At 47.5% G+C, this 14,923-nt stretch overlaps 1 protein-coding gene across 3 annotated transcripts in view; it reads left to right on the top strand.

The window, feature by feature from the left end:
• The window catches only part of LOC133650042 (ankyrin repeat and IBR domain-containing protein 1-like), a 48,526-nt gene that overhangs the window by 22,582 nt on the left and 11,021 nt on the right, over positions 1-14,923 (top strand). For all 3 annotated transcript variants that reach the window (XM_062046814.1, XM_062046813.1, XM_062046815.1), the window contains exons 6-14: positions 1-73; positions 1,213-1,433; positions 1,564-1,652; positions 2,628-2,772; positions 8,714-8,874; positions 9,506-9,594; positions 9,654-9,784; positions 9,857-9,991; positions 10,051-10,137. The exon at positions 1-73 is cut by the window's left edge and continues 45 nt beyond it. In XM_062046814.1, the coding sequence (XP_061902798.1) occupies positions 1-73; positions 1,213-1,433; positions 1,564-1,652; positions 2,628-2,772; positions 8,714-8,874; positions 9,506-9,594; positions 9,654-9,784; positions 9,857-9,991; positions 10,051-10,137 (1,131 nt within the window). The remainder of the gene's footprint in view (positions 74-1,212; positions 1,434-1,563; positions 1,653-2,627; positions 2,773-8,713; positions 8,875-9,505; positions 9,595-9,653; positions 9,785-9,856; positions 9,992-10,050; positions 10,138-14,923) is intronic.

The following is a 14,923-nucleotide window of genomic DNA, read 5'->3' as shown; positions in this document are numbered from 1 at the left end:
ATGCTCATCGTGGAGACGGCCGACATGCTGCAGGCGCCCCTCTTCACGGCCGAGGCCTTGCTCCGAGCGCACGGTACGTGGTAAAGGTAGGCGGGGCCCATATTCCATAAGTCAGCCAGCGTGGATGCATGCGTTGTCATGGTTACCAGTCATCTAATTACAGCCGCGCAGCAAAATGGGGTGATATCAAACAGGAAGAGGCACTGTGACGAACAACAATCCAAACAATACCCCGTTTGTTGACAAGATGATATTCAATCTCCTGAAAAGATTCCAAAGAGCTGGCCGCTGCTAACTGCTAACGCTAACACACACAGCTCTGTTGAAACCCTCCATGACGTCACACGTCGCTAGGCAACAGGCCCCGCCTTTTAAAAGTACAGCGCTCTTTTATTAAACATCTCTCAAATGCATCGGCCAGATATTTGAAGTTTTTTTAAGTAATGTATAAACTACTTTCCGAGTAATTAATTACACTTAATAAAGGGTAAATCCATTAGTAATGTAATTACTTTTTTTGGTAAAGAAACAAGTATAATGAATTACTTTTTTAAAGTAATTACCAGAACAGCAGTGACCAGTAGATGGCAGTCACTCAGTGATCAAGAGGCACTCACGCGCCATGTTTGCTACTAACTGTGAGCTGATGAAGGCAGCAAGTCAGTATTACTTATACTATTATTATTAATACAGTTTGTAGTATTTACTTTTACTATTATTATTAATAGTTTGTAGTATTTACTTTTACTATTGTTATTAATATAGTTTATAGTATTGCCTTCTACTATTGTTATTAAGACAGTTTGTAGTATTTACTTTTACTATTATTATTAATACACTTTATAGTATTGACTTCTACTACTATTATTGAGACAGTTCATAGTATTTACCTTTACTATTATTAATACAGTTTATAGTATTCTACTATTATTATTATTGTATCAAAACAATAGTTTGTAGGTCCACATACAGTCCAGGACACTGTGCTATGGGCCTAGTAAAAACTGTGCTATGGTCCAGGCCTAGATAAACTGTGCTATGGTCCAGGCCTAGTAAAAACTGTGCTATGGTCCAGGCCTAGATAAACTGTGCTATGGTCCAGGCCTAGATAAACTGTGCTATGGTCCAGGCCTAGGTAAACTGTGCTATGGTCCAGGCCTAGGTAAAGGTCCTCCTGTTGTTGCGCAACTGAAATGTAAAGGTTCCTTTCAGACTGGGACAGAGAGAAGCTTCTGGAAGCCTGGATGTCTGACGCAGAGGGCTGCTGCCAGCGCTCGGGGGTCACCATGCCCACCCCGCCCCCCAGCGGCTACAACGCCTGGGACACCCTGCCCTCGCCCCGCACCCCCAGGACCCCCCGCTCACCCCTCACGCTCACCTTCACATCGCCCACGGACAGCTGCCTGACGCCGGGGGAGGACGGCCTGGCCACGGTGAGAGTCGCCATGTTGGACGTGTGTCACATGATCCTAATGTCCGCCATGTTGGACGTGTGTCACATGATCCTAATGTCCGCTCTGTTGGCAGTGTGTCACATGATCCTAATGTCCGCTCTGTTGGCAGTGTGGCATCTGCCTGTCCTCCATCTCCGTCTTCCAGGACCCCGTGGACATGTCCTGTGGCCACGACTTCTGCCGGGCCTGCTGGGAAGGGTAAGGAGAGGTCACTTTCAGAGCTTGGGAAAAATGAAGAAAACTTCTCTTATGCCAGTGCTTCTCAATTCTTTTCTCCTACAGCCAATTAAAACATTTCACGCTCTAAAAAATATATTATTTTTTGTAACTCCATAAATGAAGTGGTGGGTCACATAAATTAGGTGGTGGGTCACATAAATTAGGTGGTGGGCCACATAAATTAAGTGGTGGGTCACTTCCATTAGGTGGTGGGCCACATAAATTAGGTGGTGGGTCACTTCCATTAGGTGGTGGGCCACATAAATTAGGTGGTGGGTCACTTCCATTAGGTGGTGGGCCACATAAATTAGGTGGTGGGTCACTTCCATTAGGTGGTGGGCCACATAAATTAGGTGTGGGCCACATAAATTAGGTGGTGGGTCACATAAATTAGGTGGTGGGCCACATAAATTAGATGGTGGGTCACATAAATTAGGTGGTGGGCCACATAAATTAGGTGGTGGGTCACATAAGTTAGGTGGTGGGCCACATAAATTAGGTGGTGGGCCACATAAATTAGGTGGTGGGCCACATAAATTAGGTGGTGGGTCACATAAGTTAGGTGGTGGGCCACATAAATTAGGTGGTGGGCCACATAAATTAGGTGGTGGGTCACATAAATTAGGTGGTGGGCCACATAAATTAGATGGTGGGTCACATAAATTAGGTGGTGGGCCACATAAATTAGGTGGTGGGTCACATAAGTTAGGTGGTGGGCCACATAAATTAGGTGGTGGGTCACATAAATTAGATGGTGGGTCACATAAATAATATAGCACAACCCACATAAAATGTTGTGGTCGGCCACACTAATTTTAGTGGTGGGCTACTTTAAAGAAGGTGGTGGGTCACGGTAATTAGAGTGGTGGGTCACGGTCATTGACGTGGTGGTCAAGGTTAAATGAAGTGGTGGCATTGAGTTTGTAGAGTTTAAAAGTTGTGTATCCTCCCCAGGTTCCTAAATGTGAAGATTCAAGAGGGCGACGCCCACAACATCTTCTGCCCCGCCTACGAGTGTTACCAGCTGGTGCCTGTGCACGTCATCGAGAGTGTGGTGTCCAGGGAGATGGACCAGCGCTACCTGCAGTTTGACATCAAGGTGGATATATCTTACTTCATTAGCATAGTTAATTATCCTACTTAATTATCATAGTCAATTATCATAGTTTATTGTCATATGCACAGTTAAACAGACAGTTAATGATGTAGTGGCCCTGGTAGAGTACAAGTCCTGTAGGCTGCTCCTGAGCAGTTCTAATGACTGGCTGGAGTGCCTTCCTGTCCTTAGCAGTGCAGTTTCCATACCAGACCGTGATTGAGCTGGTAAGGACACTCTCAAGCGTACTTCTATAGAAGTTGCAGAGAATGTTGGGTCTCCCCTCTGTCTCCCCATTGTACAGAGGTGTGTACTGTGCACTCCTTCTCCGTGGGTCAATAATCATCTCCTTGGTCTTGTCTGTGTTCAAGGAGAGATTATTATCCTGACCCCAGGCCACCAGTTCCGCTAGCTCCCTTCTGTACGCTGCCTCAGCTCCCCCGGTGATCAGTCCGACGACCGTAGTATCATCTGCAAACTTGATGATACTGGTGTTGTTCTGGGAGGCCACACAGTCGTGTGTGAAGAGGGTGTACAACAGGGGGCTCAGCACACAGCCTTGGGGGGTCCTTGTGCTTACAACCTTTGTGCCTGATGTCTGGTTGGGGGGTCCTTGTGCTTAGAACCTTTGTGCCTGATGTCTGGTTGCCGACTCTGACTGACTGGAGCCGGTTTGTGAGAAAGTTCAGCAACCGGTCACAGAGAGTTTGTGTGGGATGACCATGTTAAAAGCAGAGCTGTAGTCGATGAATAATAGCCTGGCATAGGTGTCCTTGCCCTCCAAGTGGGTGAGGGTGGTGTGGATGACGGTGTTGACTGCATCCTCAGTGGACCGGTTCTGCCGGTAGGCAAACTGTAGAGGGCCCAGTGTGTCTGGGATGGTCTCCTGGATGTGTGACATGACTATCCTCTCGAAGCACTTCATCACTATTGGGGTGAGTGCAACGGGGCGATAGTCATTCAGACAGGTCACAGTGTTTTTCTTTGGCAGGGGCACGATGGCGGTGGTCTTGAAGCAAGTGGGCACAACGGCTTGTGCTAGTGACAAGTTGTATATGTCAGCAAGTATGTCAGCCAGCTCTGATGAACAGACCCTGACGGGCCGGCCGGATGTTGTCTGGGCCGGCTGCCTTCCGTGGGTTTGTTCTCCTCAGAACTGTACGTACCTCTGCTGTTGTCACATTGAGTGGTGGGTCCTGCGTGTGCTACGTGATCAAAACCCCTGTCTGCTGGTTGGTGTTGAGGACCTCAAAGCGGGCGTAGAACTCATTCAGCTCATCTGGCAGTGAGAGTTAGCTGTTTGTGACCCCCCTGCTCCCCTGCTTGTAGTCTGTGATGTGTTGCAGGCCTTGCCACATGCGCCGGGAATCTGTGGTGGAGTAGAATCCCTCCAGCTTTAGTCTGTATTGTCCATTGGCTACGCTGATGGATTTACGCAGGTCATATCTGGCCTTCTTGTAGCGTGGCCTGAGACAAATGTAGCTTGGACCGAACATCACAGTTAGTCCAGGGTTTTTGGTTTGGGTATATCTTGTATTGTTTTGTGGGAACAATGTTTTCCACACATGTGCTGATGTAGCCAGTTACAGTACACTGGAAGCATATTCCTCTATGTCCACAGTACCGTCATCCCTCTGAGCGGCAGTTTTGAGTATGTCCCAGTCTGCACTGCCAACGCAGTCCTGAAGCAGTCATTCCACACTTGAACAGTTTTACTCACTGGTTGGGCTTGCTTGAGGCGCTGTCTGTACGCTGGATATAGAAAAGCTGAGATGTGATCAGATAATCCAAAGTGTGGTCTGGGTACAGCCTTGTAGGCTCTTGCCTCTTTAGTCTAGCATGTAGCCCCGCTCTCTTGCCTCTTTAGTCTAGCATGTAGCCCCGCTCTCTTGCCTCTTTAGTCTAGCATGTAGCCCCGCTCTCTTGCCTCTTTAGTCTAGCATGTAGCCCCGCTCTCTTGCCTCTTTAGTCTAGCATGTAGCCCCACTCTCTTGCCTCTTTAGTCTAGCATGTAGCCCCTCTCTCTTTGCCTCTTTAGTCTAGCATGTAGCCCCGCTCTCTTTGCCTCTTTAGTCTAGCATGTAGCCCCGCTCTCTTTCCCTTTTTAGTCTAGCACGTAGCCCCGCTCTCTTGCCTCTTTAGTCTAGCATGTAGCCCCCATCTCTTGCCTCTTTAGTCTAGCATGTAGCCCCTCTCTTGCCTCTTTAGTCTAGCATGTAGCCCCGCTCTCTTGCCTCTTTAGTCTAGCATGTAGCCCCACTCTCTTGCCTCTTTAGTCTAGCATGTAGCCCCGCTCTCTTGCCTCTTTAGTCTAGCATGTAGCCCCGCTCTCTTGCCTCTTTAGTCTAGCATGTAGCCCCACTCTCTTGCCTCTTTAGTCTAGCATGTAGCCCCCATCTCTTGCCTCTTTAGTCTAGCATGTAGCCCCGCTCTCTTGCCTCTTTAGTCTAGCATGTAGCCCCGCTCTCTTGCCTCTTTAGTCTAGCATGTAGCCCCGCTCACTTGCCTCTTTAGTCTAGCATGTAGCCCTGCTCTCTTGCCTCTTTAGTCTAGCATGTAGCCCCGCTCTCTTGCCTCTTTAGTCTAGCATGTAGCCCCCATCTCTTGCCTCTTTAGTCTAGCATGTAGCCCCCATCTCTTGCCTCTTTAGTCTAGCATGTAGCCCCGCTCACTTGCCTCTTTAGTCTAGCATGTAGCCCCGCTCACTTGCCTCTTTAGTCTAGCATGTAGCCCTGCTCTCTTGCCTCTTTAGTCTAGCATGTAGCCCCGCTCTCTTGCCTCTTTAGTCTAGCATGTAGCCCCCATCTCTTGCCTCTTTAGTCTAGCATGTAGCCCCCATCTCTTGCCTCTTTAGTCTAGCACGTAGCCCCCATCTCTTGCCTCTTTAGTCTAGCATGTAGCCCCCATCTCTTGCCTCTTTAGTCTAGCATGTAGCCCCTCTCTTGCCTCTTTAGTCTAGCATGTAGCCCCTCTCTCTTGCCTCTTTAGTCTAGCATGTAGCCCCGCTCTCTTTCCTCTTTAGTCTAGCATGTAGCCCCGCTCTCTTGCCTCTTTAGTCTAGCATGTAGCCCCGCTCTCTTGCCTCTTTAGTCTAGCATGTAGCCCCGCTCCCTTGCCTCTTTAGTCTAGCATGTAGCCCCTCTCTTGCCTCTTTAGTCTAGCATGTAGCCCCCATCTCTTGCCTCTTTAGTCTAGCATGTAGCCCCTCTCTTGCCTCTTTAGTCTAGCATGTAGCCCCGCTCTCTTGCCTCTTTAGTCTAGCATGTAGCCCCGCTCACTTGCCTCTTTAGTCTAGCATGTAGCCCCGCTCTCTTGCCTCTTTAGTCTAGCATGTAGCCCCGCTCTCTTGCCTCTTTAGTCTAGCATGTAGCCCCGCTCTCTTGCCTCTTTAGTCTAGCATGTAGCCCCTCTCTCTTGCCTCTTTAGTCTAGCATGTAGCCCCTCTCTTGCCTCTTTAGGCTAGCATGTAGCCCCTCTCTTGCCTCTTTAGTCTAGCATGTAGCCCCACTCTCTTGCCTCTTTAGTCTAGCATGTAGCCCCCATCTCTTGCCTCTTTAGTCTAGCATGTAGCCCCACTCTCTTGCCTCTTTAGTCTAGCATGTAGCCCCGCTCTCTTTCCTCTTTAGTCTAGCATATAGCCCCGCTCTCTTGCCTCTTTAGTCTAGCATGTAGCCCCGCTCTCTTGCCTCTTTATTCTAGCATGTAGCCCCGCTCTCTTGCCTCTTTAGTCTAGCATGTAGCCCCGCTCTCTTGCCTCTTTAGTCTAGCATGTAGCCCCTCTCTTGCCTCTTTAGTCTAGCATGTAGCCCCGCTCTCTTGCCTCTTTAGTCTAGCATGTAGCCCCGCTCTCTTGCCTCTTTAGTCTAGCATGTAGCCCCGCTCTCTTGCCTCTTTAGTCTAGCATGTAGCCCCGCTCTCTTGCCTCTTTAGTCTAGCATGTAGCCCCGCTCTCTTGCCTCTTTAGTCTAGCATGTACCCCCACTCTCTTGCCTCTTTAGTCTAGCATGTAGCCCCACTCTCTTGCCTCTTTAGTCTAGCATGTAGCCCCCATCTCTTGCCTCTTTAGTCTAGCATGTAGCCCCCCTCTCTTGCCTCTTTAGTCTAGCATGTAGCCCCTCTCTTGCCTCTTTAGTCTAGCATGTAGCCCCGCTCTCTTGCCTCTTTAGTCTAGCATGTAGCCCCTCTCTTGCCTCTTTAGTCTAGCATGTAGCCCCGCTCTCTTGCCTCTTTAGTCTAGCATGTAGCCCCGCTCTCTTGCCTCTCCGCCTTGTTGTTGTTTTGGTCTGGCTGTGGTTAGCAGGGTCTCGTCCTAGCAGAAAGTTGAAGTCCGTCAGACTATAAGTGAGCTTTTCCCATGTCCAGAAGTGCATCTCGGACTATCCATCCATCCATCCATCTTCTTCCGCTTATCCGAGGTCGGGTCGCGGGGGAAGCAGCTTAAGCCGCTTCGTCCAGCTCCTCCCGGGGGATCCTGAGGCGTTCCCAGGCCAGCCGGGAGAGATAGTCTTCCCAACGTGTCCTGGGTCTTCCCCGTGGCCTCTTACCGGTCGGACGTGCCCTAACCACCTCCCTAGGGAGGCGTTCGGGTGGCATCCTGACTAGATGCCCGAGCCACCTCATCTGGCTCCTCTCGAGAGTAGCGGCTTTACTTTGAGCTCCTCCCGGATGACAGATCTTCTCACCCTATCTCTAAGGGAGAGCCCCGCCACCCGGCGGAGGAAACTCATTTGGGCGCTTGTACCCGTGATCTTGTCCTTTCGGTCATAACCCAAAGCTCATGACCATAAGTGAGGATGGGAACGTAGATCGACCGGTAAATTGAGAGCTTTGCCTTCTGGCTAAGCTCCTTCTTCACCACAAAGGATCGATACAGCGTCCGCATTACTGAATACGCCGCACCGATTCGCCTGTCGATCTCATGATCCACTCTTCCCTCTCTTGTGAACAAGACTTCGAGGTACTTAAACTCCTCCACTTGGGGCAGGGTCTCCTCCCCAACCCGGAGATGGCACTCCACCCTTTCATGGGCGAGAACCATGGACTCGGACTTGGAGGTGCTGGTTCTCATCCCAGTCGCTTCACACTCAGCTGCGAACCAATCCAGTGAGAGCTGAAGATCCTGGCCAGATGAAGGCATCAGGACCACATCATCTGCAAAAAGCAGAGACCTAATCCTGCAGCCACCAAACCAGATCCCCTCAACGCCTTGACTGCACCTAGAAATGTTGTCCATAAAAGTTATGAACAGAATGGGTGACAAAGGGCAGCCTTGGCGGAGTCCAACCCTCACTGGAAACGGGTCCGACTTACTGCCGGCAATGCGGACCAAGCTCTGACACTGATCATACAGGGAGCGGACCGCCACAATCAGACAGTCCGATACCCCATACTCTCTGAACACTCCCCACAGGACTTCCCGAGGGACACGGTCCAATGCCTTCTCCAAGTCCACAAAGCACATGTAGACTGGTTGGGCAAACCCCCATGCATCCTCAGGAACCCTGCCCAGAGTATAGAGCTGGTCCACAGTTCCACCACCAGGACCAAAACCACACTGTTCCTCCTGAATCCGAGGTTGGACTATCCGGCGTAGCCTCCTCTCCAGCACACCTGAATAGACCTTACCGGGAAGGCTGAGGTCTTAAATTAGGACTATAACGAATAAAAAACTTCGTTTTTGTCGGGAGGACGACGCAAAGACGTCAGCCATGGGGGCGCCATCTTGTTATCAGTTATTATTATAGTTAATTATCATAGTTAATTATTATAATCACTTGATGTCACATGAATAACCCTGATGTGTGTCAATGTATCAGCACTGATGTAATGAGCATAAAGATCCACTAGATGGTGTTCCTGTAGAGACAAACACTTGCTGTGAAGGATGACTGCCCCTACAGGACTGAAGTGGAAGTGTATTGAGTGATGCGTCTCCTTCCTGCAGGCCTTTGTGGAGAACAACCCTGCCATCCGCTGGTGTCCTGCAGCACGCTGTGAGAGGGCGGTCAGACTCAGCAGACCTGGCCCGGGAGAAAGTGACGCCCACAGCTTCCCACTGCTGCCCTCCCCCGCTGTGGACTGTGGCAAGGGTCACCTCTTCTGCTGGTACCACACCACACACTCATCATGCACACAGTGCCTTGCTCAAGGGCCATGCTCACAACCCTCGCACGCTCTGTGATCAATCTTTATTTTAATTTCATTATGTGCTAATAAATTAGCTGAGTTGTTTTCATGCTGTGTGCTAGTAAAGTAGCTAAGTTGTTTTCATGCTATCTGCTAGTAAAGTAGCTAAGTTGTTTTCATGCTATGTACTAATAAAGTAGCTAAGTGGTTTCCATGCTATGTGCTAATAAAGTAGCTAAGTTGTTTTCATGCTATGTGCTAATAAAGTAGCTAAGTTGTTTTCATGCTATGTGCTAATAAAGTAGCTAAGTGGTTTCCATGCTATGTGCTAATAAAGTAGCTAAGTTGTTTTCATGCTATGTGCTAATAAAGTAGCTAAGTTGTTTTCATGCTATGTGCTAATAAAGTAGCTAAGTTGTTTTCATGCTATGTGCTAATAAAGTAGCTAAGTTGTTTTCATGCTATGTGCTAATAAAGTAGCTAAGTTGTTTTCATGCTATGTGCTAATAAAGTAGCTAAGTTGTTTTCATGCTATGTGCTAATAAAGTAGCTAAGTTGTTTTCATGCTATGTGCTAATAAAGTAGCTAAGTGGTTGTTATGTGTGTGCAGGGAGTGTCTTGGCGAGGCCCACGAGCCATGTGACTGTCACATGTGGAGGAAGTGGCTCCAGAAGGTCACGGAGATGAAGCCGGAGGAATGTAAGTTGAATTAGCGACAGGTAAGAGCAGCGTTGAGATGTGTGTGGCCCCGCCCACAGTGGCAGGTGTGGGCGAGGCCTACGAGGACGCGGCCAACTGTCTGTGGCTGCTGACCAACTCCAAGCCGTGTGCCAACTGCAAGTCCCCCATCCAGAAGAACGAGGGCTGCAACCACATGCAGTGTGCCAAGGTACTGCACTTCAAGATGTGTAGCGAAGCCTTTTTTTTTTTTTTTTTTTACCGCCGAGCCGTCTCTTTGCAGTGCAAGTACGACTTCTGCTGGATCTGTCTGGAGGAGTGGAAGAAGCACAGCTCATCCACGGGAGGCTACTACCGCTGCACTCGCTACGAGGTCATCCAGCAGCTGGAGGAGCAGTCCAAGGAGATGACTGTGGAGGTAGACCCACACACCTTCTCACACCTGGCTGCAACATCAGGGTGTCCCTTGGTCCACAGGCGGAGAAGAAGCACAAGAGCTTCCAGGAGTTGGATCGCTTCATGCACTACTACACCAGATTCAAGAACCACGAGCACAGTTACAAGGTGGCTCTCGTCTTTCTTTCTTTTTCAGTATAACTGTCAGGTTCAAACACTGAGTCCAAATTCCAAAGGGAAGTGGGTCGTAAACAGCGTTGCCTTTGGTTACCGAACAGTTCAAAAGAAGAGGTCATGAAATAGTTCAAAAAGAGTTGGTCTGGAAATTGGGCAGATCCTTGGTTCTCTCCACTTTGAAGTCCTCGGGCCAGAACAACATCCTTCTGTTGATGACCATACATAAGAGAACACAGGAACACCATCTTGCTTACCCCCCACCCCTACACAGTGGAGTTTTACGAGCCTTACCCTTGGTGGGTTTCAAAAGAGAGAGGAGCAAGGCTCAGACAACATCAGGCAAGCAACCAGCAGAGTGGGAAGTCCTCAAGCTCAAACAGGAAGTGGGAGAGTAGGTGACCAAGCAGGTCTGAACAAGTCCTGGGCCGTAACCATAGAAACATGCTGTATTTACTGGACTTCTCACTTCCTGTATGTGTCCCTTTACTTTGGTCCACATGTCTTCTCACTTCCTGTATGTGTCCCTTTACTTGTGTCCACATGTCTTCTCACTTCCTGTATGTGTCCCTTTACTTTGGTCCACATGTCTTCTCACTTCCTGTATGTGTCCCTTTACTTTGGTCCACATGTCTTCTCACTTCCTGTATGTGTCCCTTTACTTTTGTCCACATGTCTTCTCACTTCCTGTATGTGTCCCTTTACTTTTTTCCACATGTCTTCTCACTTCCTGTATGTGTCCCTTTACTTTTGTCCACATGTCTTCTCACTTCCTGTATGTGTCCCTTTACTTTGGTCCACATGTCTTCTCACTTCCTGTATGTGTCCCTTTACTTTTGTCCACATGTCTTCTCACTTCCTGTATGTGTCCCTTTACTTTTGTCCACATGTCTTCTCACTTCCTGTATGTGTCCCTTTACTTTGGTCCACATGTCTTCTCACTTCCTGTATGTGTCCCTTTACTTTTGTCCACATGTCTTCTCACTTCCTGTATGTGTCCCTTTACTTTGGTCCACATGTCTTCTCACTTCCTGTATGTGTCCCTTTACTTTTGTCCACATGTCTTCTCACTTCTTGTATGTGTCCCTTTACTTTGGTCCGCATGTCTTCTCACTTCCTGTATGTGTCCCTTTACTTGTGTCCGCATGTCTTCGCACTTCCTGTATGTGTCCCTTTACTTTTGTCCACATGTCTTCTCACTTCCTGTATGTGTCCCTTTACTTTGGTCCGCATGTCTTCTCACTTCCTGTATGTGTCCCTTTACTTTGGTCCACATGTCTTCTCACTTCCTGTATGTGTCCCTTTACTTTTGTCCACATGTCTTCTCACTTCCTGTATGTGTCCCTTTACTTTTGTCCACATGTCTTCTCACTTCCTGTATGTGTCCCTTTACTTGTGTCCACATGTCTTCTCACTTCCTGTATGTGTCCCTTTACTTTGGTCCACATGTCTTCTCACTTCCTGTATGTGTCCCTTTACTTTGGTCCACATGTCTTCTCACTTCCTGTATGTGTCCCTTTACTTTTGTCCACATGTCTTCTCACTTCCTGTATGTGTCCCTTTACTTTTGTCCACATGTCTTCTCACTTCCTGTATGTGTCCCTTTACTTTGGTCCACATGTCTTCTCACTTCCTGTATGTGTCCCTTTACTTGTGTCCACATGTCTTCTCACTTCCTGTATGTGTCCCTTTACTTTGGTCCACATGTCTTCTCACTTCCTGTATGTGTCCCTTTACTTTGGTCCACATGTCTTCTCACTTCCTGTATGTGTCCCTTTACTTTTGTCCACATGTCTTCTCACTTCCTGTATGTGTCCCTTTACTTTTGTCCACATGTCTTCTCACTTCCTGTATGTGTCCCTTTACTTTTGTCCACATGTCTTCTCACTTCCTGTATGTGTCCCTTTACTTTTGTCCACATGTCTTCTCACTTCCTGTATGTGTCCCTTTACTTTTGTCCACATGTCTTCTCACTTCCTGTATGTGTCCCTTTACTTTGGTCCACATGTCTTCTCACTTCCTGTATGTGTCCCTTTACTTTGGTCCACATGTCTTCTCACTTCCTGTACGTGTCCCTTTACTTTGGTCCACATGTCTTCTCATTTCCTGTATGTGTCCCTTTACTTTGGTCCACATGTCTTCTCACTTCCTGTATGTGTCCCTTTACTTGTGTCCACATGTCTTCTCACTTCCTGTATGTGTCCCTTTACTTTGGTCCACATGTCTTCTCACTTCCTGTATGTGTCCCTTTACTTTTGTCCACATGTCTTCTCACTTCCTGTATGTGTCCCTTTACTTTTGTCCACATGTCTTCTCACTTCCTGTATGTGTCCCTTTACTTTTGTCCACATGTCTTCTCACTTCCTGTATGTGTCCCTTTACTTTGGTCCGCATGTCTTCTCACTTCCTGTATGTGTCCCTTTACTTTGGTCCACATGTCTTCTCACTTCCTGTATGTGTCCCTTTACTTTGGTCCACATGTCTTCTCACTTCCTGTATGTGTCCCTTTACTTTGGTCCACATGTCTTCTCACTTCCTGTATGTGTCCCTTTACTTTTGTCCACATGTCTTCTCACTTCCTGTATGTGTCCCTTTACTTTTGTCCACATGTCTTCTCACTTCCTGTATGTGTCCCTTTACTTTTGTCCACATGTCTTCTCACTTCCTGTATGTGTCCCTTTACTTTGGTCCACATGTCTTCTCACTTCCTGTATGTGTCCCTTTACTTTGGTCCACATGTCTTCTCACTTCCTGTACGTGTCCCTTTACTTTGGTCCACATGTCTTCTCATTTCCTGTATGTGTCCCTTTACTTTGGTCCACATGTCTTCTCACTTCCTGTATGTGTCCATTTACTTGTGTCCACATGTCTTCTCACTTCCTGTATGTGTCCCTTTACTTTGGTCCACATGTCTTCTCACTTCCTGTATGTGTCCCTTTACTTTTGTCCACATGTCTTCTCACTTCCTGTATGTGTCCCTTTACTTTGGTCCACATGTCTTCTCACTTCCTGTATGTGTCCCTTTACTTTGGTCCGCATGTCTTCTCACTTCCTGTATGTGTCCCTTTACTTTGGTCCACATGTCTTCTCACTTCCTGTATGTGTCCCTTTACTTTTGTCCACATGTCTTCTCACTTCCTGTATGTGTCCCTTTACTTTTGTCCACATGTCTTCTCACTTCCTGTATGTGTCCCTTTACTTTGGTCCACATGTCTTCTCACTTCCTGTATGTGTCCCTTTACTTTTGTCCACATGTCTTCTCACTTCTTGTATGTGTCCCTTTACTTTGGTCCGCATGTCTTCTCACTTCCTGTATGTGTCCCTTTACTTGTGTCCGCATGTCTTCGCACTTCCTGTATGTGTCCCTTTACTTTTGTCCACATGTCTTCTCACTTCCTGTATGTGTCCCTTTACTTTGGTCCGCATGTCTTCTCACTTCCTGTATGTGTCCCTTTACTTTGGTCCACATGTCTTCTCACTTCCTGTATGTGTCCCTTTACTTTTGTCCACATGTCTTCTCACTTCCTGTATGTGTCCCTTTACTTTTGTCCACATGTCTTCTCACTTCCTGTATGTGTCCCTTTACTTGTGTCCACATGTCTTCTCACTTCCTGTATGTGTCCCTTTACTTTGGTCCACATGTCTTCTCACTTCCTGTATGTGTCCCTTTACTTTGGTCCACATGTCTTCTCACTTCCTGTATGTGTCCCTTTACTTTGGTCCACATGTCTTCTCACTTCCTGTATGTGTCCCTTTACTTTTGTCCACATGTCTTCTCACTTCCTGTATGTGTCCCTTTACTTTGGTCCACATGTCTTCTCACTTCCTGTATGTGTCCCTTTACTTGTGTCCACATGTCTTCTCACTTCCTGTATGTGTCCCTTTACTTTGGTCCACATGTCTTCTCACTTCCTGTATGTGTCCCTTTACTTTGGTCCACATGTCTTCTCACTTCCTGTATGTGTCCCTTTACTTTTGTCCACATGTCTTCTCACTTCCTGTATGTGTCCCTTTACTTTTGTCCACATGTCTTCTCACTTCCTGTATGTGTCCCTTTACTTTTGTCCACATGTCTTCTCACTTCCTGTATGTGTCCCTTTACTTTTGTCCACATGTCTTCTCACTTCCTGTATGTGTCCCTTTACTTTTGTCCACATGTCTTCTCACTTCCTGTATGTGTCCCTTTACTTTGGTCCACATGTCTTCTCACTTCCTGTATGTGTCCCTTTACTTTGGTCCACATGTCTTCTCACTTCCTGTACGTGTCCCTTTACTTTGGTCCACATGTCTTCTCATTTCCTGTATGTGTCCCTTTACTTTGGTCCACATGTCTTCTCACTTCCTGTATGTGTCCCTTTACTTGTGTCCACATGTCTTCTCACTTCCTGTATGTGTCCCTTTACTTTGGTCCACATGTCTTCTCACTTCCTGTATGTGTCCCTTTACTTTTGTCCACATGTCTTCTCACTTCCTGTATGTGTCCCTTTACTTTTGTCCACATGTCTTCTCACTTCCTGTATGTGTCCCTTTACTTTTGTCCACATGTCTTCTCACTTCCTGTATGTGTCCCTTTACTTTGGTCCGCATGTCTTCTCACTTCCTGTATGTGTCCCTTTACTTTGGTCCACATGTCTTCTCACTTCCTGTATGTGTCCCTTTACTTTGGTCCACATGTCTTCTCACTTCCTGTATGTGTCCCTTTACTTTGGTCCACATGTCTTCTCACTTCCTGTATGTGTCCCTTTACTTTTGTCCACATGTCTTCTCACTTCCTATATGT

Source organism: Entelurus aequoreus, linkage group LG05, assembly GCF_033978785.1.
Source record: "Entelurus aequoreus isolate RoL-2023_Sb linkage group LG05, RoL_Eaeq_v1.1, whole genome shotgun sequence".
In the NCBI taxonomy this organism is placed as follows: Eukaryota; Metazoa; Chordata; class Actinopteri; order Syngnathiformes; family Syngnathidae; genus Entelurus; species Entelurus aequoreus.
The sequence above is the reverse complement of the archived record's forward strand: the minus strand, read 5'-3'. Positions and strand labels throughout refer to the sequence as shown.